The 25183-nt window shown below is 48.9% G+C and overlaps 1 protein-coding gene across 3 annotated transcripts in view; it reads right to left on the reverse strand.

The window, feature by feature from the left end:
• ADCY3 (adenylate cyclase 3) overlaps positions 1–25183 on the reverse strand; it is a 519000-nt gene that overhangs the window by 121998 nt on the left and 371819 nt on the right. For all 3 annotated transcript variants that reach the window (XM_078649931.1, XM_078649932.1, XM_078649930.1), the window contains one exon: positions 23333–23463. In XM_078649931.1, the coding sequence (XP_078506057.1) occupies positions 23333–23463 (131 nt within the window). The remainder of the gene's footprint in view (positions 1–23332; positions 23464–25183) is intronic.

Consider the following 25183-nt stretch of genomic DNA (forward strand, 5'->3'; position numbering starts at 1 on the left):
TGGATAGATGAGCAGTTTGGTTCCGGTCTCCACTCGGTTCTCAGAGCAGTTTTTAGCCAAAAAGTCCCAGGTTTTGGCTAGATGGGCACCTTTAAAATCACTAGCAAGGGTCCAGGACTGGAGGGGCATCACTTGGGAGGTTCAAATTCACTTAGGCTGGGTCCAGGTGTGGGTTCAAGATGATTGGAGCCATTCACTGCCAGTGATGGCCCATCCAGTCACACCGACTCTCGCTATTATGTGGCTGGTACCAAATAGCGAAGGCAGGAAAATACTAACTTTCTAAAAGTGACATTTTCAAATTTGGAACTTAAAATCCAACTTTACCAAGAAAGAGGGTTTTAAGTTTCAATTCTCAGATACCAACACACACAATGTTAACCTGTTCCCAATCAAAAGTTAGCACTTATTAAATGTAATAAGGCAATCCAATGTTATCCTATGGGAGAGGTAGGCCTCATAGTAGTGAAAAACAACTTTAGGAGTTTTTCCACTATCAGGACATGTACAACTTAAAAGCACATGTCGAACCTTTTAAGTACAATGCACCCTTCCCTATGGGCTACCTAGGGCCTACCTTAAATGCAATAAAAGGGGATTTTAAGGCTTGGCAATGGGGTTTTATTGCCAATCCAATTGGTGTTTAAAACTGCATTCAGGCAGCAATTGCAGACCTGGGGCTTCTTAAGTGGGAGGCACATTAACTGCTGCTGACACACTAGTAGCATTTAATTTACTGGCCGTGGGTATATGGTATACCACTTTACTAGGGACTTCTAAGTAAATTAAATATGTCAATCAGGTGCAAGCCAAATTTACCATGTTTTAAGGAGTAAGCACAAGCACTTTAACACTTGTTAACAGTAGTAAAATGCACAGAGCAAAAATGAATTCAGAAGAATAGGAGGGGAAGGCAAGAGGATTGAGGTAAGACCACTCTAGGGCTAACAGGGCTAACAAACCACTATTTTTGACAGTTACTAAAAATCCAGTGTAGTAGTTGAGTCGGATTTTTTATAAATATTAAGCACAAGTAAGTTTAGAAAGTTACCCTTTACCTGCCTGGGCTGCCGGATGGCTAACTAGCCTTAGCCTTCTGACCAACTCCCAACCGGTGCTCATCTTGGCATGAGGAGCACACAATAGGCTGACTTGAATGACTCCTCTGATCTCAATACAATATGCAGGGGAGAGGTTGTGGGCATTCTGATGACACCAGTGTCAAATCTTACCTGGCAGGTCTGTTGAGTTACATGAAACACTTTGGCTCACTTGAAACAGAGAAATAAAGATGCCAGGACAATTCTTGGGTATCCCCTTGTCTGTCAGTTGAAGGACCAAGCTTTTGTCATATCACACTTCATCAAAATTCAGGAACTACTGAAAAAGTGTGTAGGGTTTCCCCCGGGAGCTTTTACCACATTGGCTAGGGAGGGCCCAGCAGTCACTGTCAGCCACTATCTTGTGCCAGGCATGAATGTGACACCCCAACACATCCCATGAGAGCACTGCTAGACTTGTGAATGAACACCAGGCAGACTGAATCTGCTGCAGCTGGTATTTGTGACGTTTGAGAAGACTCTGAGGAGGTTGCTCCCCAACCCCCACTTGAAAACCAAGGACAGAAAGATCTCAAAGAATCATAAGGCAGACTTCTCTGGGTGGCTCCAGGTACATAAAGTGAAGAGGACATCATTCATCTGAAGAATTCCAGCTGGACCTGGAGTGGACTATGCTGTTGCCATCTGCCTGACACCCTGAGAGTCTCAAAGTGCTCCCCCTCATGTCCTGGGGGCTTGGAAGTGTACTCCTGTGGTTGTTTGGCCACCAAAGTATCCATATAGCAGTTTCACAGCACCGGATTACATTTCAGGTTTGTCCCATATAGAGAAGAATTTTTCCTCAGAGAAATTTCAAAGCCTCTTTTCAGTTTGGAGCTTAGATATATTTCTGATGTTCCTTACTTGAAGACCCTAGCGGGGCAATCTATTTGTTGTATCCAACCAGGGCCTCATAGTAGTCGGCCTCAAATACCACCTAGGTGCCGTCCTACCGCGACCGTTGAGCACAATTAGCATGTTTCACTTCTTAGCATTATTTTCTCCTAGATCTTTTTAAAAAGCTGTCTCTCCAGTTCCCCTTATTGGATATTTTTCATTTTGTACATTACAATTTAAACTCTTTCAATAAATTGGATTTTTTTCTGCTGTGTTTTTGACTTTTCAACTGTTTTGATACTGCTAAATACTTAACACATTTTCTTTAAGTTAAGCCTGTCTGCTCTTTGCCATGAGCTCAGGTTTTAATTTCTGAAACGTTTGAGTGGACCTAACAAGTTAGTGACTTTGTTAGTTGTGGTGACTACCATACAACCCTATTAATGTTTCACTTGTTCACAGATAACATATGAAATCTGAGTCTGGCTACATTTGGACTGCCAATATGACAAACTAAAGAAAATAAAATGACAACATTTGGAATATCAATATAAATGGAGGATAACATTTCATATGGTGTCAGATTGCTTGTGGCTTGGGGTGTTTCTCTAACTTCTCAGATACGTTTTGTTTGAAGGTTTCTGAAATGGAAACCACCTTTGTGTATGGTTTTAGATTTTCACATACTACATTCCAATAATAAATGCTGTTAAATTTAAGGAAAGTTTTTTATGTTCAATCTGATGTTATTTCTAGAATATTTATTATTAAAGAAAAATAGGTCTAGCTTCTTAGTAAATGACCCCCCTTGACCTGAATATAATATACTAACCAGGTCTACTGAGACATAATCTGGGATGTGTCTGTGTCAGCCAATATTGTGTTACCAGAGACACTAGGGTCAGTTAGTAATAGGTCACGAAGTGGAATTGTTCATCCTTCAGATATCAGTCAGATCGAATGTTTTGAATTGAATATTGGTTTACCAGCTCTTTCGTTTATATTTAACCCCTTCCCATCCCCATCCCAATTTAAGCAGTGGTCTAGTCAAAATTAAAATCTCCCATGATAACGAGATGATCATGGGCCATAGTTCCCACATCAATCAATAAAAAAATTAGGGATTCAGTGGGATTGTTCTACGTGCCAGCGTATATAATGCAAACATGCAAAAATGCATTTAAATCTATATTAAGTCATTTTCTGTTTGGTTGAACTCTCCCCACAAGAAAAGAAGACATCTTTACTTTATTTTATGAGTCTTCTGTGTGAAACAATGTTGAGGACTTTTCTTTAATGTTTGCATTTCTATCGACTTTCTGTAGACTAATATTTTTTTTCAGCCGTGAGTACCACAGACTCCAAAAATTATTTGTTATCAATAAGACAGCACAATATTTGGCCAACTAATGCGCAGGCATCCAAGACAAAAACAATCACCCCATATATGCATGGCATACAGTAAGCATTTTTTTTCCTTTCACTGCTGCAGACATTTGAAAAATATTTGTTGGAGACACAAAGGCAGCCAGACCTCTTAGCTTTGCCAATGATTGTTGGTATTGGTGGTTAACACCAGTACTATAGAAATTGCCTCAATTGCTATTGTTCTTCTATTTTTTACAGCTGTGCTGTTCTCTCCTCCACTACAGGTGTTAATAAGGCTTTATTCAGATTATTTGTACACAGCAAGAAGCCATGAACCTATGGGTATACTGTGGACGCCTGCGTGTGCGTGTCATTTTCTCATCTCCTGGAAGAGCTCCTGTAAAAATATTCCGCGATTCAGCAGGTTTACAATTGGTGCTGTTATTGCCTCTTTGAGCCTCTGATGTATTCAAGGGTGTATGTTTGCCTCTAGCATTGCCTGAACCACTGTCTATTGTGCCAACTGTTTAAATGAATGGACTGATATGGATTTAGCCTACATTTTACTCTTGCTACCTATTAGATGGCTCAACATCATCTAAAGCAGTAAATATGTGTTACTATGGCAGTTTTAGGCATGTGGGCCGGTGGCTGCTTAAGAGTGCTCAGTTTCATATTGACAACCATAATGGTTAGTAATCTGTGAAAATATGGGCATGCTTATAAATATTACTGGGTTGTAACCAAGATATAATTCTTCTCCTTTTAGTCAACTGGACACATATAGGGAGATGGAGGAGTTGGCTTTGTAAGTAGGGGGCTGGGTTCAATTTCGGGTAGAATTATAGCATGGGTCTGGGGGCGTGGCTTGGCCGGCTACAAGATGGCCGCACTCTGAGTGGGCTCTGCCGGCCAAGCACAATAATCTGACATAATCCTCCAGACATTGAAAACTACTGGGCGCTGCTCACTGTTTCCTGCCCCCCGGGGTTGTCCCGAACATACCTGGCCGGTTTTGGAGTTTGTGCGAGCCTGCTGGACGAAGCTGCTTTCCTCGTTCTGAGCGCGTGGCTTCTGTGCCGGCGCTGACCTGCGCATCGCTGGGCCTGCCATTGCCTGGAGGAGGGACTGCTGTTGTGTGCTGAGCCCTGCGGCGAAGAGAGCCCTCCGGTCCCCTGTGATGAGTCGCGCGGCTGCCCGGGGGTGTGCCTGCGGGGATGGGTGCCGCCTCCTGGGCGGCCTGGCTGTGCGGCGTTGCGGCCTTGTGAGGCCTGGCTTCCTCGTCTCATCCCCTCGGGGGGGCCGCGGCGCTGCCGATGCCTGGCTGCTTTAGTGGTGGGTCCCCCTCGACTCCTTCGTGGGCGCGTTCCCGAGGTGGGCGCTGACCCCAGGGACTGGGAGAATTTCAGCGGGCCGACTTCCTCTTCTGTCGGCGTCGCCTGGGGCCTGCTTGCCACCGGCTCCTCTTTGATCCTGGGCCTGCCGCCGGGCGGGCCGTGCTGCCGACTGCTGGCGGGCTGTGGGGCGGCTTCCGTGGGCCGTGTCGTCTGCAGCGGGGCCAGCTGCAGTGAGTGCCTCCGCTGTCATCTGGAGCTGCCCGGCCGGGCGTCCACGGCCTGACCTTTTTCTTCGGGGACCTAGTTGCCCCACTCCGGAGCTTCCTGCATTGGATTTCGGGGCTCTGCGGGTCCGCTCCCCACTCACTTGGAGGTTCCTTTCTGTGGGGTACTGAGTCGTTTTGGATCTGCCCCTGGAGGTCCTTCCCTGCTGCCGCTCGCTGCCGCCTCCCACCCTGGATCCTGGTTGGGAGGCCGCCCCGATTGCTCTGAGGTGCCGGAGGGGGCGGATTGGACTTTCCACCTTATTCGTCCCTACACTGCTGCTGCTCCCACCGGTTCCTACGAGGCTATCGTGACGGCTCCAGTGATACCTTACCTGATGCTGCATTGATCTGCACGCTGCTGCGGGTGCACCGACTCGCCCTGCTCTGTGTTGCGGGCTGCTAGTGGGGGGCCTTCTGTTGGCTCGCGGCGCTGATGGTCCGTTCCCTTCATGTCCTACGTTGGCCCTAACCCTGGACAGTGAGATAGCGGCGGGGTCAGGTACTCGGTGGTCTGCTGCTGTAAACCTCTCGGACTGTCCGCATTGCGCATTGACCGGCTCCAGCTGGAAGCTTTTTTGGTACTTTGACCGCTGTCTCCTTCCGTTAGCTACTCCTGGATTGCCTCTGTAATTTCCCTGTGCGGCGTCTGGTGGACCTCGCCCCTTTTTTCGTCCTCGTCCTTCTGTGGCGGGCCGTGTGGCTGCTCCATTGCCCACCCTCGCCTCCACTCCTGGGCTGTTGTGCCTGGCCAGTGCTTTCTGAGATGGGGAAGAGTGATCCTAAGCAGCCGAAGATAGCTTTTGAACTGCGGTGGTCCTCCCGGCAGGATGTCACGGGTGCTGAAGGTGCGGACTCTTCTGCAGGGGGTGGTGAGGCCCCGCCGACCCGTGAAGATGACCTCAAAGCGATAATGTTGGATATCAAGTCCACGGTCACTGGAATAGCAGCCTAGCTGGACCAGCTTTCGGCCCGCCTTGACAAGGTAAAATCTTGTGTAGACTCCCATGACAACCGCCTGCCGCACGTAGAATCTAGGGTCTCTGACGCGGAGGACGCCGCCACCCAGGACCGGCAGAAGCTGCTAGAGATATACAAGTTACTAGCCATAATCCGGGATAAGAATGAGGACTTGGAGGCTCGTTCCCGGAGGTGTAATCTGCGTATCACCGGCCTTCCAGAGTCCACGAACATTTAAAAAAATGGAGGACTACGTGGAGCAGTTGATTAGGGAGCTCTTCTGAGACGTTATGTCCACGGTCTTCATTGTGGAACGAGCACACCGCTCTCTGGGGCCCCGCCCGCGTCCTGGTCTTCCCCCGCGTCCCTTCATAGCGAAGATCCTAAACTATCGGGACCGGGACATAATCCTACGGGCGGCACGCGACAGGGGCGCCATCACTCATCAAGGCAATGCCCTGTCCTTTTACCCTGATTACACACTCGCAGTGCAGGCCGCCCGGAGGTAATTTCTGCCTGCCAAACGCATTCTCCACAAGCATGAAGTTTCTTTTTCACTGGCCTACCCGACGAAGCTGCGTGTTCGTCAAGGGGCAAAGACGCTGTTCTTCTTGGACCCTAAGGATGCCCTGGCATTTGCCAAAAAACTGGATCGAGATGCCCGCTCTTCTCCCTCCACGCCTCAGTCTGATGGAGGCGGCCACCTTAGTGAAAATGACTGAGTAGCGTTCTCTTTATTGCCTGTCTTATTGATGTTTTCTTTGGACTGATGTCTGGTCTTCTTCTGCTTGGCCACCCTGCTTTCGTACAGGGGGGTATGCTTGGCCCTGCCGTGCCCCCATGGGATGATTTCCTACTTTGTCCTTTGTTGTCTGACTCCCGGTTGTGGGTTCCTGGGATGGGAGGGGTGGTTTACCCAGCCTGATTGGGGGGTTGGAGTGGGTGTGGGGAGGCTGGGATGGGAGTTCTTGGGGTTGGTTGGTAGGGGGGCAAGAGGTGGGGGGGCTGGGGTGGGGGGTTGTTTGAGTCCTCTACTGAGGGGGTGGCTTCACTCTGCCACCGTTACATTGCCATGCTCTGTCTCCTGTCTCTATGTCACCATCTGGTTGGACTTGGGATGGCTCTGGGTTGTTGTTGTATGGTTTTCTAATGTTGCAATTGAAAGTTTTCTTGATGACACTGTACTTTGCGTATTATTATGGACACCCTCACTTCTTATTTTTCCTTGGCTAAGCTCCTCAATGCCATTTTGCATGTTTTCTTCGGGCCTGCTGGTGGTGTTGGCTGGCTGGCCTGTCATGGCATCGGCCCTTTCCCCCTGCTGCCACGCATCCTTATCCATGGCCTGTTACACACCACCTTGTGGGTTGCCTGATGATGGCCCGTTGCCTTGTGTCCCGGCCTATCCACCAGTAGTTGCTGCAATACCGGTCCCCTGCCCGCGCAGCGATCCCTGCCTATGCTCAGACTCATGCCATTTGTTTGATGCGCCCGCGCGGGCAGAGAGCCCTGGGCACATGGTCGCTTGTTCCGAAGCATTACCTAGTTTGGCTTGGCATCCCGCCGGTGGGGACCGTATGGTGAATTTGCTGTTGTTCTTCTGTCATGACTGATGTGGTGTGTTGGTCCTGGAACATTCGGGGCTTAAATGATCACCGTAAAGCCAGGTTAATTCTTTCCCACCTACAGCGACATACGGTTGACATCTGTCTCCTGCAGGAGACGCATCTTCTGCCCGGGTCGGTCTCCAGGTTGCGTACTCGGTTCAGCAGGGAGGTCCATTCTTCCACCTATTCTTCCTACGCCAGAGGGGTTTCGGTTTTAATACGTCGGGGCCTGCCCTGGCAGACTACTCGTGCAATTCAGGACCCGGAGGGTAGATATGTGATTCTCAATGGAGTGCTCTTTGCACAGCCAGTTACAATTGCTGCGGTCTATGGGCCCAATTGTGACGATCCGGACTTTTTCATGCACGTGTGGCACCTCATCTCCTCTTGCGGCCCTTCCGCCGTCCTTTGGGGCGGTGACTTTATTGTTGCCGTTTCCGCCTCCCTGGACAGATCGGGGACTCTCCCGTCCCACCCGGGTGCTACTGCAGCCCTTTCAGCTATTCTCTCCGATAATGCTCTATATGACGTGTGGCGCCACCCCCAACCCACAGGGAGAGAGGGTACCTGCTACACCGGAGCCCGAGGTTGTTGGTCGCGCATTGATTTTTGGCTGGCCACTCCTGACGCCCTGTCCTGGCTAATGGATACGATGCATTTGGCTCGTACTTTTTCCGACCATGCGCCGGTCCAGATTCGCATCTGCCCTCCGTTTTCCCCTTGTAGGGCCTTCACCTGGCGCCTCCCACACAATGAGCTTCGCGACACTGCTTTTTGTGCTGATATTCAGACCGCCATCACTAATATTTCTACATTAACGCCGGCACCGTAGACTCTGCTTCTACCCTCTGGGAGGGATTCAAGGCCGTCATTCGCGGCAAATGTATCTCGAAGCAGGCAGGAGTGCTTCGCTCTATTCGTTCCACCTTGGCAAGGCTTGAGGAGGAAATTCAGGAGCTGGATAAGGCCCAGACGGCCTGCCTCAGTTCTGCGACACTTGCGCTCCTCTGGGCAAAACACACAGAATTCTCGGAGGAAGCTGAGCGGGAGCTGTCCTTTTTGAGCAGGGAGGGTCGCGCACGTCATTTTGGGGAAGGGGATCGCCCGGGACGCACTCTAGCTAACCTTCTATGTCCACCGTGCGCAGCTTCATATGTCACAGCCTTGGGTGATGGAGGCACTGGCCGGACCACCTCCCCGGGGGAAATACAAACGCGCTTTCTTGACTATTACTCCCAGCTGTACTCTGCTTCCGCTCCTCCGACGCGTAGGGGGCTGGATCAATATTTCGACTCTATTGCGCTGGTATGGTTGGAGGACTATCACCGCAAATTCCTTGACGAGCCGTTCTCTCGGGAGGAGATCCTGGCGGCCATCAGCAGTCTTACCGGTGATAAGGCCCCTGGCATCGACGGGTTCCCAACCTCATTTTATAAAACTTATGCGGATATTCTGGTGCCCCACCTGGCTGCAATGTACAATAACTCCCTGGACAATGGGTCTTTCCCGCCCTCGCTTCGTGAGGCGTTGATAACCCTGCTTTTGAAACCTGACAAACCAGCTGCGATTCATACCACCCCCTCTCCCTTATTAATATTGACAATAACATTTTCGCTAAATTGTTGGCCTCCCGATTACTCTTGCTTATGCCTACCATCGCCCTCCCAGATCAGTCCGGCTTTATTCCCGGCAGAGCTACCTCAAATAATCTCTGCACTATTTTCTCGGTCTTGCACCAAATCAATCCCGAGTTGCCGGCTGTAGCTGCCTTGTTGGACGCCACAAAGGCATTTGATACACTGGGGTGGCCCTTTTTGTTCTATGTTTTACCACGTATGGGCTTCAGCGACACCTTTCATTCGTACGGTCAAACTCTTATAAGCTAGTCCTGTTGCGCGTTTCCAAGTCAACGGCCAGATCTCCAACCCGTTCCCGGTCGCGAGGGGCACCCGCCAGTGGTGCCCCCTGTCGCCCATGCTTTTCGCTGTGGCAAGGGGGCCTCTGGCCGCCAGGTTGCGACAGCACCATACTCACAGAGGCATCAGGTACTCCTCTCGTTCATTGTTGGTATCTTTGTATGCGGACGATGTTAAGCTATACGTTCGCCATCCTCAGGAGAACCTTAGTCCGTTGGTCCGTAAGGTCATCCGCTTTGGTGGCCTGTTGGGGATACAGGTGAATTGGGGCAAGTCTGTCCTCTTACCTCTTACGGAAGCCACTTCGCCCTTTGAACCAGACTTTCCCTTTGTTTGGGCCTCTGGCCCCGTGCGCTATCTTGGGATTTGGCTCAACAGGGACCTAGATGAACTTTGGAGATCGAACTTTAGTCGTGCCGTTGACTGGCTGGAGTCCAGAATTCCATCCTGGTGCAGGCTCCCATTATCTTTAGCGGGCGGCATTGCGGTGGCGAAGATGGTGGTCCTCCCTAAATTTTTGTACCTGTTTCTTAATGTTCCCATTCCTCTTACCTCCCATTTTTTTCGCAAGCTTCGCTCCCTAATCATATTGTTGGTCTGGGCGGGCAAACAGCCAAAAATTGCCTAGGAGGTGCTCACATTGCCCATGGCCGCTGGCGGGATGGGAGCGCCGGATTTCCGACTTTACGCTTTGTGTGCTCAGGCCAGCTTTCTCCATTTTTGGATCCATCCCTCCCCGTATCAGCCCCGCGTGGCGGTGGAAACGGATCTGGCGTCCCCCTGGCCCCTCTTTACAGCCTTGTTTGCGCCTGTGGTGCGGCTTCGGACTGAGGTGGACACGGTTGCGACGTTGCATTGGGCATGGTCGGCTCTCTGCCGTTTTTCCGGCGTTCCCCTGCTTTCGACTAACGCCATGCCCATTGTGTATCATCCGGTTTTTCCTTCGATTCAGGCGTCCAGTTTGTCTGCCGAGGCGAGACGTCGGGGCCTGGCGACGATCGCGGACCTCTACCCGGGGAATACCTTCTACTCCCTACCAGAGAACTCAGGGTTACAGGATACGCTCCTCTATTACCAGCTGTGCGCCACATGTCGGAAGCTGCATCCTTTCTTTCCTCAAACTCCTCCCACCATGCCGGCCTTAGATAGCATCTACCTGTCCTCGTCCCCGTGTAAACTGGTGACTCGTTTATATGATCTAACCCTGGTGTCTGCCCCTGTTTCTTTTGATAGCGCCCAGGTGGCTTGGAGCAATGACCTTGGTGTTTAGATTTCGCAGGCGGATTAGTTGTATTGTTGTGGCCAGATGAGGAAGCTATCTCCTAACTATCCACTCCGTTTGATCCACTTCAAATATCTGCATAGGCTGTACCGTACCCCGGTGCAGCTTCACAAACTCGGGCTTCTACCTGGTGATAATTGCATGCGCTGTGCTGCGCCGGCTGCGGATTTTGCTCATCTAGCCTGGCTATGTCCGAAGGGATCGGACTTCTGGCGATCGGTGTGCTCCGCGATCTCTGCGATTACTGGCGTGGTAGTGAGTCCGGAACCCTCCCTGTGTCTTCTCGGTTTCGTCAAGCACTGCCCCGATGCATCACGCCGCCTCGTTGCAATGCTGTTGCTCCTCGCCAGGCGACGGGTGGCCATGTGCTGGGGCCGCCGTCCTGCTCCCAGGGTCGAGAGTTGGTTGGAGGATGCCTCTCGTTGTCACACTCTCCTGTCTGAATTGTGGGACTTGATGCCTGCAAGATCTCGCCCTGTCGACATCTGGGGTCCCTTAGTTACATATCTGCTTTCCCGTCCCCGCTCCACTGGCACTGCCTCACCCGCGCTCCCTGCCGGCCCTGGGTCTACGGCGGCCACCAGTTCTGGCCAGCAGCCGGCTTTTCCCCTACCTTGCTGATCGCTCCATCTCCTTGGGGTCCTGCCATCCCCCATTCATGTCTAGCCATCTGCTAAATCTCTGACCGTGGGTGGCCCTTGGAAGCACTGGGGGTTAGGTCTTTATTTGTTTTGAAGTGTCTTTTTCGTGGATCTTTTGGCCGATACTCCTGGGCTTTGCAATATCTGATGTGTCCACTGCTGTATATCCAAATGTGATTTGGTACCGCAATATGTACTGTGTACGATTTGAATTTTGATCAATAAAGGTTTTTCAAAAATAAAAAATAAAAAAAGAATTCTGGCATGGGTCAATGGGAATCCTTTCCAGAGCCTTTCTTTGTTACTGCACTCTGTGTTATATGGTTCTGTCCCATATGTCTTCAGGAAGCAGCTCAAGACCTGGCTGTTCGAGCAGTAGCGGACCCCCCTCCCCAGCGCCTTGAGACCCCCCGGGTGAGTAGTGCGCTATACAAATGATTTGATTGATTGATTGATTGATTGATTGATATGTCTGGAGCCATTTAGGTCAGGCTGAGCTGTTTGATTGATTCTTTGCCCAACCTTTCCTTCTTGTTGGGTTCTATTCACCCTGACTCTGCACTAGTGTTTTTGGCCGACTAGTCAATGTTCGTACGTGCTGGGGATGTAGACTGGATACTGCCATGAGGAAGTCTGTGGTCCAGGGTGTGCAGGCTCTGTCTGGACAGTGTTACCTGAAGGCTTGTTGGAACCATCTGGTTTTCAAAAGTTTACTAAAGGTTGTGGTGGTACAGCCTTCCAGTACAAAGAATCTGCCTTACTCCTTGAATTGTCGTTGGCATCTTTACGAACAGAGTTCCCTAGGGAGAATGTGGGAGTGGGATAGCTCCTGCAATGAGCTGTGTCCCTGTTCCAGTAAGCCTTGTGCATGGTCCAGAGAGTTTAATTCCACTCAGTGGCTCGTTTCTTGGAGAGAAGGAAAAGGAAAAGGATATTCTAGAGGTTTGCTCATATCTGTGACGACGTCATCATCAGATCTGCAATGAGAACTCCAGCAAAACTCTTCAGTCTCTGCAATTAAATTGGGTACATCCGAGGGCAGAGGAAAGCTAAAATTGAAAATGCTTGGCCTTGAGACAAGATCTGCTTTTTGCTCTATTCAGACAGATGTTTCTCTTCAACCAGAAAAAAGTGTGGTAGGGGGACTTGGATTCTTGCTCTCCAATATTCTCTGGATAAAGGAGGAGGACCGCATCATCATACACTTGGGATTGGAGTTGATGTGCATCTATAACCTGTACCCTGTACACTTTCTGCAAATCCCCATTTCATCAAAGTACTTTTTTTGTTTGCTAGAATATTCTTGTTGATAAGCACTATGAAAGTCAAATATGAGGAATGTTCACCATTGGCCGCTTTGCTGTTTTTCATGCAGCTAGCATCACTCTATAGCCCAAACTCTAAACTTCCTCTGCATCACTAACTGGTCCATTTGTTTATCAGCTGAGTTCAGGGTGACTCCATTGTTTTGCATAAATGACAGAGTGATCCAAGTGGAAAATATAACGCAGGAAATTTGTCTACTGTGAGTTAATTTACCGCACATTAAATATTATGTGTTTCAGCATGTTATTACATCTATTCCACTTTTTTTTTTTTTTTTGTAAAAACCTTTATTTGCAAGAAATAAAATACAGAGATATGCCTACAACCCATTGGGCCGGCCAGTGCAATACCGCAAATCAACAGTGTGATACACAGCTCATCAGCCGACAACCAGGGGTCCGGCAGCCATAGTAGTTAAAATCGGTAAGTTCCAGAATGACAGGATATAGAAAGGTTTCATTTTTATAACATCTAAACGAAGAAAAACAATGAAGAAAAAACAAGGCTATATTCCAGTTATTATATCCGTTCCATATGGTGCGGGGAGAAGCAGTCAGATAACAATATGAAAAACAGGAGATTCTTCAGGAGATGAGAAAAAAAAAAGGGGGGGGGGCAGAACGGGGACCCAGAGCCAATGATCTATCGGTGATACAGTACAGGAAGGAGCCAAAACGTACAGTCAAGGGGAACAAGGAATATCAGGGGGATCAATGAAAGGGGGTTCACATATATCCCCTCGGAACGCGTTCCACTGGTTCCATATCCTACCCCATTTTTTGGGCCTGCCACGGGATATATAAACGATCTTCTCCCTGAACATGCACCAGTCCATATTGTCTTCCCACCCGGAGACCGATGGAGCCCTCTGAGACCCCCACAATTGTGCAATGTCCCTCTTCGCAACCACGTTCCCCAGTGTCACCCACTGAGTCTGGGCAACATTACAATCATTCGGTTCCCATACATTCAATAGACAGCGCCTGGCTTCAGGTAGCAGCTGAACATTCGTGACTTCACTCATCACCTCATGTATTCCCTTCCAAAAGGACACAACCACCGGACACTCCCATACAGTATGGAGGAAAGTAGCAAGTATACCACATCCCCGCCGACACAGTCCATCCTCAGAGAAACCCATATGCATCAATCGGGGACCCGTGACATAGACACGGTGCAGAATTTTCAGCTGAATCAGTCGCAGACGCGCCGGAATCGCGACCTCCCTAGGAGAGGATATCGCGGCCTGCCAATCTTCATCATCCAGTTCCAGCCCTTCGGTAGTCCAGGCACTACGCAAGTGAACAAGCAAGTCCGATCGAGTATTGATAAGCTTCTTATAAATAAGAGAGATAGTGCTGTCCGGAACATGTCCGTCCAGCACCCTATCCTCCAGGGGGGAGCTCTCCGGGATGTCAGAACCGGCCGGAAAAACCGACCCAATGGCATGGCGGACCTGGAGATATCGAAAAGATTCCGAATCCTTTAAACCATACTCCTGCTGTAGTTCAGCAAAGGTCTTAACTCTATCTTTGACCCAGAGGTCATCCACCTTACTGATCCCGATGAGGTCCCACTTATCAAACCCTTTTGAAGTCCATAGTTCACCCAGCCTCTCCGCAGCAAATAAAGGGGTCGCTCTGGTAAGCCTATCCGTCCACCCAGTAGCCGCGGTCGCGCTGCCCCATACTCGCACCGCCACTGCCGTGGGTCCCGTCAAGGTCTTCCTAGCACCTCTAGAATAGAATGCCCTGTAGTAGTCCCCCCCGGGTAAGAGCCATCGGTCCATTTCAAAAGCAGGATTCGGAACTGGACCATACATAGCATGGTTCACAGCACTCAATTAAGACGCCCAGTAATATCGTCTGATATCGGGTAATGCGATGCCCCCGTCATACCAGGGTAGCGTGAGTTTAGCCAATGCAATACGGGGTCGACCAGCCCACACCAGTTTCCTCTGGAGGCACTCAATTTCGCGAAAGTAGCTAGCCGGCACCAGATCGAGTGTGTTTTGTACAGCATACAAGAACCGGGGAAGGGACATCATTTTAAACAATGCTGCCCGTCCCAAGGGGGATAAGGGCAGATTACACCACGCCGCGACGTCCGACCGAAGCCGAGCGAGCGGAGGCAACAAATTCTGATCATAACGCAGCACAGGGTCAAGCGAAATATAAATCCCCAAATACTTAAAACCATCAGTGTGAACCGGGATCGGACATACTCGGGGCAAAGAAAGAGGGTCATTGGTGAGCGGAAAGATACAGGATTTGGACCAGTTGATAACCAACCCAGAGTTACGGCCGAAGGAGCGCAGAACATCAATGAGAACTCCCAGTGACTTACGGGGGGACGTCAGATACAGCAGGATGTCATCGGCATATAGTGAGACACGGTCTTCAAAATCTGGAGACCACCGAATACCCCTTAGGGAGGGTTCCCATCGGAGCCAGGCGGCCAGCGGTTCAAGCGCAAGCGCAAACAACAGCGGCGACAAAGGACATCCCTGCCTCGTGCCCCGCCCGAGAGCGAAGGGCTCCGAGGCTCTACCATTAACCACCACCTGTGCCAGTGGCTGCTCATACAGGAGTTTAACCCATGCAATGAAGTTCGGACCAAAGCCAAACTTGGCGAGGGTGGCCCACAAATATGGCCATTCGACCGTATCAAAGGCCATCGAAGCATCAAGAGAAACCAAGATGGCCGGCTCACTAAGAGATCCCGCCCTCGCGACGACTCCATGGAGACGACGAAGATTGAGTGCAGTATTGCGCTGGGGGATAAAACCGGACTGATCCGGGTGGACCAGTCCGCTAATCACCGTGACCAGTCGGTTTGCCAGTATTTTCGCCAATATCTTGGGTTCAGCGTTTAAAAGTGAAATCGGACGATACGATGAGCAACGCTCGCGGGGCTTGCCGTCTTTATGAATGACCACAATGGAGGCCAGCCTCTGGTCCCTGGGAAGAAAGCCAAGATCTCGCGAAGCCGCAAACATACGCAGCAGATACGGCGCCATTTTGTCTGGGCATAACTTATACAGCTCAACCGGTATACCATTAGGGCCCGAAGCCTTCCCCGAACGAAGAGAGCGAATAGCGAGCGCAACCTCATCTATGGAAAAATCAGCCTCCATTAACACCCCGTCTGACTCCGAGAGACTGGGCAGGTCAAGATCCCGAAGTAACAGGCACGAGTCCTCCTCCGGCAGGCCCGAAACCGGCGCATACACGACCTGAAAGTGCTGTGCAAACACCTCAACTATCTCAACCGGGTCCACGACTCGCACTCCATCATCTCTCTCAACCACAGGCACCACACGATTCAATCTGTCTCGTCTGTCCAGCCAAGCAATCAACTTTCCGGCCTTATCACCCACATCATAGAGTCGCCCCTGCTGCATACGATGCATGGCCTCAGCCGAGGCAGTCACCAGGGCCCTGTACTCAGTTTGCTTAAGAGCCAAAACATGCAATATCTCAGGCGTAGCCCCAGCCTCCAATCGTTCCTCCAACACCGCAATCTCAGACTCCAAACTCACCACCTCTTCTTGGTTACGCCGTTTCTCATCGGCAACCAGGGACAGCGCCTGACCACGGATCACAGTTTTATAGGCCTCCCACAGTGAAACTGGGGAAGACACCGACCCCTCATTTTCGGAAAAATAGTAGTTCATACACTTGACCACCTCAGATCTGATTTTGGGGTTATGAAAATGCCATGGATTGATCGGGGCAATTCGGCCCCCAGTCCCCAAACGGATATCTAAGTGGAGCCACATCGGGGAATGGTCTGAGATCCCTCTAGCCAAGTGTCTGATTTCACGCACAGAGATCAACTGCACCATCGGCACGAGGATATAATCAAGTCTCGAGAGACTGCCATGGGCCCCCGAATGAAAAGTGTACTGTAGTTGGCCAGGGTGCAGCTGCCTCCAACAGTCGGCCAACCCAAAGGCATCTAGGAACCTCCCCAGCCACAACTGCGATGTAGGGAGGAGCCTGGGGGGGCTACGATCACACTCTCCATTCGCCACAGAATTAAAGTCCCCACCCAACACAAGCAAGCCATCGGGCAAGCCCAGAATGACCTCACCCAAATCGGCGAATGTGGTAGATTGCAGCCCAGGCGGAACATAAATAGACAGTATGGAAATCAATTTCCCCTCCCACCTCCCCGTAATGCCAGCATAGCGGCCTCTGTCATCTAGCAGTGTGGTATCTATCTCCAGGGGAAGGGAATTCCTGACCAGGATACCAGTCCCTCTCGATCCCGAGGTAAAGCCGGAATTTGCCACCAAACGATAGCCTCTCCTATTCAATGCATGACATGTATTGCCCACCAGATGAGTTTCCTGGAGCAAGACCACATCCGGGGAACACCTCTTAAAGTATTGCAGCACAATCCCATGTTTTATCCTGTCCCCAAGACCGTTAACATTCCAGCTCAACACCCTAAGTCCCCTACCCCCCATCCCGGAAGGAGACTGACCGCTCACCCCACCTCGAAACAGCCACATGAAAGCAATTGTAAAGCAGAACACAGCCTCGGAACAAACAAAGAGAAAAGAACCCCCCACCACCCCCAAGGAACCCAACAGAGTCAAACCCCCCTCCCTGCACCCCTGCGGTAGACCTAGAAGCCACCCCAACTTGCAGTGTGCCTGTCGCCCCATTAAACTAACCTACAGAAAGAGAGAAAAGTCCCCAGAGGAGGAAGATCCCCTAAACCCCCCCCCCACCCCCGGGCATGCACATCATGCTTGAAACATAGTCTCTTAGCCACTGCGATGGATTCTGGCTCGCCGATGTAGACTCACTGCTCCTGGTCCTCTACGCCTCCCTCAGCGCCTCTCGAATCTTCCGGGCCCTCATTTCGCGTCGGTAAAGTGTCCAACCAGTCACTCACCACCTCAGGGCGGTCAAAGAAAAACGCACGACCAGCATGTTCAATTCTCAGGCGGGCCGGGAAAAGCATAGCATATTTCAGTCCCAGTTCTCTGAGGCGCCTTTTCACACCCGTAAAGCCCATCCTTTGTCTCTGTACTGCCTGTGTGAAGTCCGGATAAAAACTTATTGAAACGTTCTCAAATTTAGTGGGCCCATTCGTTCGCGATGCTTGCAGGATAGCGTCTCTATCGCGAAAATTGAAAAGTCTAGCGATTATAGGCCGTGGAGCGGCTCCCGACTTTGGCTTGCCACCCGGGACACGATGGGCCCTTTCCACCGCAAAGAATTTACTTAGGCCTTTCGGTACCAGATGCTTCAACACGAGGTCCTCCACTAGGATATCGACAGGCGTGTCGGCAGAATTCTCCGGGACACCAACGATGCGGACGTTATTGCGCCTGGCCCGGCCCTCAAAATCTTCCAACCGATTGGCAAACAGGTCACAAGTAGTCCGAAGATTACGGACCGTGGTCTGGAGGTCCGAGACATCCGTGGTCAAACTTGTGGTCTTGAGGTCAAGAGATTTGACACGCTCATTTGTCTTCCCAAGGTCCGCTCTGATGAGGGTAACATCAACCGCCACCGTATCTATCTTTGCAGCCAGGGTTTCATATTGCCGGCCCATGTTGGATTGGACACTCGCAATAGCGCCCATAACGTCTATAAATGTTGGCTCCTCGTCATCAGGAGTACCATCTCCAGCTTCCTCCAGGGCACCACTCGATCCGCCCGGGGAGCCCCTTGGTCGAGTAAATCGATCAATGGTCTGAGATTGGGTGACCCCCCCTCGGGACGAACCTCTAGTGCCGCGTCTCTCGACAACTGTTCTGCCCGTCATGACGGGGGAGATGCTCCAACAGGAATTGCGGAGACCAGGCAAAACGATCTTCGTCGTGGCAGGCGCGGAACTGCGAGTGAATAGGGGCACAGCGCTAGCACCAGGCTGGCGGTTGCAGAATCGGAACTCCGATCGGGAATTGGGCGGTCACACAAGATGCAGAAACGAAACTGAAAGTACACCAGGGGCAGTGGGCGTGGCGTATCAGCCGTTGTTGTTCGATTGCCACCTGGGTACCTCAGGGACTCAAGCCCCCGGCTGGCATACGATGTAGGCCTCAAAGTTCAGGGCGCAGCAAGTCCAGTGTCCGGCGGCCAAAACAAATTTTGAAAAGGACGCTGGCATCAGCAGGGCATCAATGAAAAGTACCAGTCGTCGTAAGCAGGATAAAGTACAGGATAGTCGCGGGAGGCGGAAGGGGTCTCGGGAGCCCTTAGTTCACGCGTCCATCTTGGAATCGCGCGAAGCTCCTCCCTCTATTCCACTTTTTAATGTACAGGTTCCATTTCGTTTGCCTTACCTTTACTCCATGCTCTGCCTTTTCTCATGAGCTCTCCTTTAAACAAGCATTTACAATGCAACGGTTTCGCCTTTTCAAAAGTTTGAGCTATTGGCATTGTAAATGACAACATTTTTATTTATGTTTTGGTTTTGAAAACAGATAAATAAATGGCATTGTCATTTACATTGCCAATAGCTTAATCTCTCGCAAATGTGAGACCTATTTTACCCTACTGGACGAGCTCAGCAGACAGCAATTACTACCACACACACACACTCAGAGCCACAGACACCCAGAGCCACACACACACAGCCAGCCACACACACCCAGAGCCACACACACACACACACCCAAAGCCACACACACACACACCCAGAGCCACACACACACACACCCAGAGCCACACACACAGACACACCCAGAGCCACACACACACACACACCCAGAACCACACACACACACCCAGAGCCACACACACACACCCAGAGCCACACACACACACCCAGAGCCACACTAACACACCCAGAGCCACACACACACACACCCAGAGCCACACACACACACACCCAGAGCCACACACACACACCCAGAGCCACACACACACAGACACACCCAGAGCCACAAACACACAGACACACCCAGAGCCACACACACACAGACACACCCAGAGCCACACACACACACACACCCAGAGCCACACACACACCCAGAGCCACACACACACACCCAGAACCACACACACACCCAGAACCACACACACACCCAGAGCAACACACACACACACACACACACCCAGAACCACACACACCCAGAGCCACACACACCCAGAGCCACACACACACACACACACACACCCAGAGCCACACACACACCCAGAGCCACACACACACACAGAGCCACACACACCCACCCAGAGCCACACACACCCACCCAGAGCCACACACACACCCAGGAGAGCAAGCACAGCGAGGGGGCAGGGAAGCAAGCACAGCGAGGGGGCAGGGAAGCAAGCACAGCGAGGGGGCAGGGAAGCAAGTGCAGCGAGGGGGCAGGGAAGCAAGCACAGCGAGGGGGCAGGGAAGCAAGCACAGCGAGGGGGCAGGGAAGCAAGCACAGCGAGGGGGCAGGGAAGCAAGCACAGCGAGGGGGCAGGGAAGCAAGCACAGCGAGGGGCCAGGGAAGCAAGCACAGCGAGGGAAGCAAGCACAGCCAGGGGGCAGGGAAGCAAGCACAGCCAGGGGGCAGGGAAGCAAGCACAGCCAGGGGGCAGGGAAGCAAGCACAGCCAGGGGCAGGGGAACCAGGGGGCGGGGGAGCAAGCACAGCCAGGGGGCGGGGAAGCAAGCACAGCGAGGGGAAGCGAGAGCGCAGCCAGAGTTAAAAAAAACTTAAAGAATGTCGCTACGATGCTTGGACAGAAAACTGACATCTACTGCAAGTCTGCAACTGTGGATCAACTGGCCTGCAGTGCCAGGGCCTCTCGTGAGCAAAAAGCATACCGGGCTCCTGTTATTTAAAAATTAAATCGCGCACCGGGCGGAGAAGAGCTGCGGCAGAGGGAAGGGGGGGAGGGAGGCGAAGCGAGAGCGGGACGGAGAAGAGACGGAGAAGAGCTGAGGGGAGGAGAGCTCCGGGCAGAGGGAAGGGGGGCCACGCACGACAATAAACCGAGACCACAGGATACCCAGATGACAAAAACAAGCCACGGACACGATACAGAGACGACGGTACACCCAGAGGACGGTACACGGAGACGACAGGAAACGAGATAGACATACAAAGTCAATACATTTGAAATAGTAGTACAAAATGCCGTGTACCTGCTAGCAAATCAAGGAAAGTGAAATCGCGCAGCTCACCCCTGCAAAGCACACGTTGAAAATGACAAAAACATGCCGAGACAAAAAAAAAACATCCGCCCACTGCCGCATGACGTACGAAAAGAGGCAGAGAGCGAAAAAATCACCGGAACGCCCACGAATCTGCTCCCACAATGACTGACGCATCTCTCTTCCAATGGCTAGCCTCCATTTATGGAGCTAGCCAATGGAAGAGACAGGCGGGACAAAGCCCCGTACTGCTTAACAAAAGATTTGGCCTGTGCGAACACTGCTGCGCAGTGGACGCCAGGCGAAACCTAAAAAGGAGCTTGCAGTTTTCTATTCTATGTCTTCCCAAGGGTGCCTTTTTCATGGGCTTTGCAAGTATTTTGCAGTCCCCTAGACATTGCCTCAGCTGCCTGTGAGTTCAACACTTTGGTAGGATTAAAAAAGATGTTGTAGTGGCACTGACGTCTATGGCACATATTAAAGACAAAGCTTTAGCAAAACATGTGCCTAGATCAGAGCTGCAACAGCAGCCACCTAACAGGCTTGCCAATTGTTCATTGCATTAGCTTTGCTCAAACCCTCACATGACAATGCTTGTAATAAACACAATTCAGACTCTGCTTTACTGCAGGTGTTATTGCACTAATGATGTCATGATGATGTGCTTTTGAGTATCCAGTGTTTGGCCCTGTGATTTGTGGTTAATTATCCAACACTCAACCTATGACATATGATCATGGTATACCATTCTTCTGTTACGAAGATAGGATCGCTATCTGGCTGTACAGTGAAAGTGCACAAGGAATTCCTCAGATTACTTTAGTTTAATTTTTGCACTAAATTATATTGTCATCATATATTTCACACTAGAATAAGCTTCATAATACCCGGGAACCTGCAATCCCTGTATAAAAGCCGGTCTCTAATTTCCGTATTCAGTTGAGTTGTAACATCTCTAGTCACCTGTAATAATGAATGACGCAGTTACCCAACTGTAATAAGTTATTACTGTTCTGTTGTGATGTTGTAATGCTTGCTGCCTGACACAGAAGGCAAGGTGAAAGGCAGGTCACAGAGCATAGTTCTAGCAACAGTTTAAGCAACGAGAAATTGATTTTCTTTATTCTCATATGTTTTTCTAACATTAAAACTGGTCAGCACAAAGGAGATATTTATATAAACATGCTTTTTTTGCATGCTATACGACTTGACAGGAATGATAGAATCTCTCTACATGATTCTACATATTCTGAGCTAAAGAGTTTTTTTTAACTGATTCACATTAATCAGACTATTACTTTTTTGCAACAAATTACGAATTGCTCGTTTGGTGTGTCTGATTTCACGCTAAAGATTCCACTTTTATTCTTCATTTCTGCAATTACAGTAACCCTTTCATATAAAAGGGCAAGAATCAAGGATTTAAGTTGTTTGCAGGAACTGTGATGGTGTGACCATGTATTATAAGGAATAAAATGCCCTATTCTGTACATTACATTACAAAGATAATGCAAGTCCTCTCGAAGTTCTATGACCTTATAACGGAGTTGGCCTTTGGTTAAACGTGTGGCTGGGTACCATAACCCACATAACTGAGAATTTGATAATCAATTCTCTTTTGCACTATGTGAACACTCCCTTTCTTATGTATTTCAGAGTTCCAATTTAAAAGATAAGCAAGTTCCGGATGCTGCGACCTGGATGATACCCGGTTTCTCTGCCTCTCGTATTTCTGTAACTTGTATATATAAACTTTCTTTCAATAAAAAAATACTGAAATTAAAAAAAAGGGTGATACTGGGTTTCTGTCTGACAGAGGAATTTTCACTGGTGTCCTGCAGTATCAAGAGCCACCTTTAATAACTGTCCCCAGTGTATATATGTCGGAAGAGGTCCGGACCCAAATATGTGGCACAGACGATGGTGAGATACCTGCCAGGGAGGACCTTGTTATCAGCAAATCCGATTTCCTCTTGACTACAAGACCTAGCTATGTAGCAAGGGAAGGACAGTATCTTCCTGTTACCAGCTACCTCATCTCTATTGGGTTTCTGTAAACTCTGCTTTCACATAATACCATTTATACCTGGAGTTAGCCAAGATCTTCTGACTTTAATAAAATAAACAACAATTATACATAATTTTATTTATACAGTTTTATTCCTTTTTTATGGGCTTTCAGCCATCCCTCTCCAACCATTAGTTTTTTGCCGTGTCATTCACATTTTTCTTCTGCCCACCAAAACATATAGCACGTGGGAAAAGTGGCCAGACCACTTCAGCCATTGGCTAACTTCTCTGTGAGTGAAAGCCTTCTGTGTTTTCACAATCAGCACATCCACACACAAAGTATGGCAGTCTGTTTTTGGGATCAATATTTTTTTATGCTTTTAGGAACGATTTGTTTTTTATAGTTAAAGTCAGGGACCAGCTGCTCCCCCGACAATAAAGTTTTACAAAAATTATAACACAAAACAAGCACTGGCAAAGCCAACATGCTAGTAGCCAAACCAAGACCTATTGGCTTTGACATTACTTTTGGACTGCTGGGTTGGTAATGTACCTAGGAATGTCCTACCTGACATTCTCATGCCGGTACATGTACATGGTGTTGAACTGCTGGAGTTCTTTCTGCTGCTGATCTTTTTTCATGTCATTTAACATCTCGTCTGCGATGTGCTTCGGTAGGATCGACAGAAGCAGCCGTTCCTGGTAAAATAGTAGACAGAGAGAGAACAAAGGTGGCGGAGAGAGAAGAGCAGAGAAGAAGAAAACACAGAAACAAAGAGAGAAAGAGAAAGAGAGAAGAGAAGGAGAAAAACAGAAACAAAGAGAGAACGGGAGGCTCACAGAAGGTAGGAGAAAGAGACAAATAAATAAAAATAGACCAGAGAAGGACAATACAAAAAGAGAAAAAAAGAGAAAAACGAAACAGGAGAGAGAAGGATATATGGGAAAGAGGATAGAGAGAAAGACGGGGTGAAAGAGAGAGAACGCAGAGATAGGAGGAGGAGTGAGAGAGAATGAAAGAGGAAGAGAGAAGGAAAGGAAACAGGAAAAGGAAGGAAGGAATAAAGAAACCGAGGCAGCAAGAGAGCGAGACAAATAGAAACAGACAAAGAAAAAAGGGGATGATGAATGGAACAGAGAGAGAGAGAGAGAGATAGAAACACAGTTAGTTTAATTTTGTTCAAATAAACACAGTTTAATTTTGTTCAAATATTATTTTTAGTGTCAAACACAAACTCCTCATATTTTCGGCATCATACCACTTCCCAGCCCCATGCAGAAAGTCCCACGCATTTGGACTTGTGGTGCACTCTGGATTGATGCCAATGTAACTACTTGATTCAGATACAACTTTACTCTCCCCTTCACAGCCTTTACAAGAGACCTGTTCTGACGAAGTACTTTTAGTAGTTGCTACAACAGTACAATGAGTAGCAGAGGCTTGCTCCTTCACCTCTCCTATTTTTACGGACGTAGATCTCGGCACAAGTAGGCCTATGTTTTAGTCATGAATATGAAAGGAGTAGAGGGGAGTGTATGAAAAAGAGGCAATACGTATTACCGCACACTGCCTACCATTGGTACTGCAACACACTCCTATTGAAAATAAAGGATGCATGGGAAATAATGTTAAAAATAATTTATTTATTTTGACTGTTTAAAAATATATGGATATTTAATGCTAAAGAATAGTATCTAAATAAAAAAATAAATTTTATTTCACTATAAAGTCTTGTAATATTCTTTAATTCAAAAATAAAAATAACTATTTTAAATTAATTAAGCTAATTTAAATTAATTATAAACATAACTGACAATTTTCAATACATAAATAATTATAAACTTTTCACTTAAGGTAGGATTTTGTTAAATATATTTTTAAAGAATAATTTCAATTTAACTGAATATATTTAAATTAGTCAAAATTAAGTTAATACTGCTGTAGCATTTTTAATTTTGTTCTATGTTTAAAATGTCTAAAATTATTTTAAATTAATATTTAATATATAATGATTGTCTACTTAAAAAAAAAAAGTTTAATAAACTTTGTCCTAGACTGTTCCTTATGGAGATTGCCCCCCCCCCCCCGACCCCCCTTGGCGGTAGAGATCTCTGCCTATGTGTGAGAAGTTACTAGTAGTAACTTTACACTTAAATTTGGCTTCACCCCCTGAATTCATGGGGTGGAGATCTGCACGTCAACACTTTAAAGAACATTTACAATTGTAAATGGTGAACAGTCATAAGTAGTACATTTACTATAAAGTGTGATAGGAAATGTACACATGTATATTTACTCATATGTAAATGTACCTGTGTGAACAGGTCTTTGTGTGAAGACATCACCAAGAGCAATAATGGAAAGTCTTTCAGAAGTGTTTGTTAAGAAGGATGAAGCTCAAAGACAGTTCATTTTACA

This window comes from Lissotriton helveticus, chromosome 6 (assembly GCF_964261635.1).
Source record: "Lissotriton helveticus chromosome 6, aLisHel1.1, whole genome shotgun sequence".
Taxonomy (NCBI): Eukaryota; Metazoa; Chordata; class Amphibia; order Caudata; family Salamandridae; genus Lissotriton; species Lissotriton helveticus.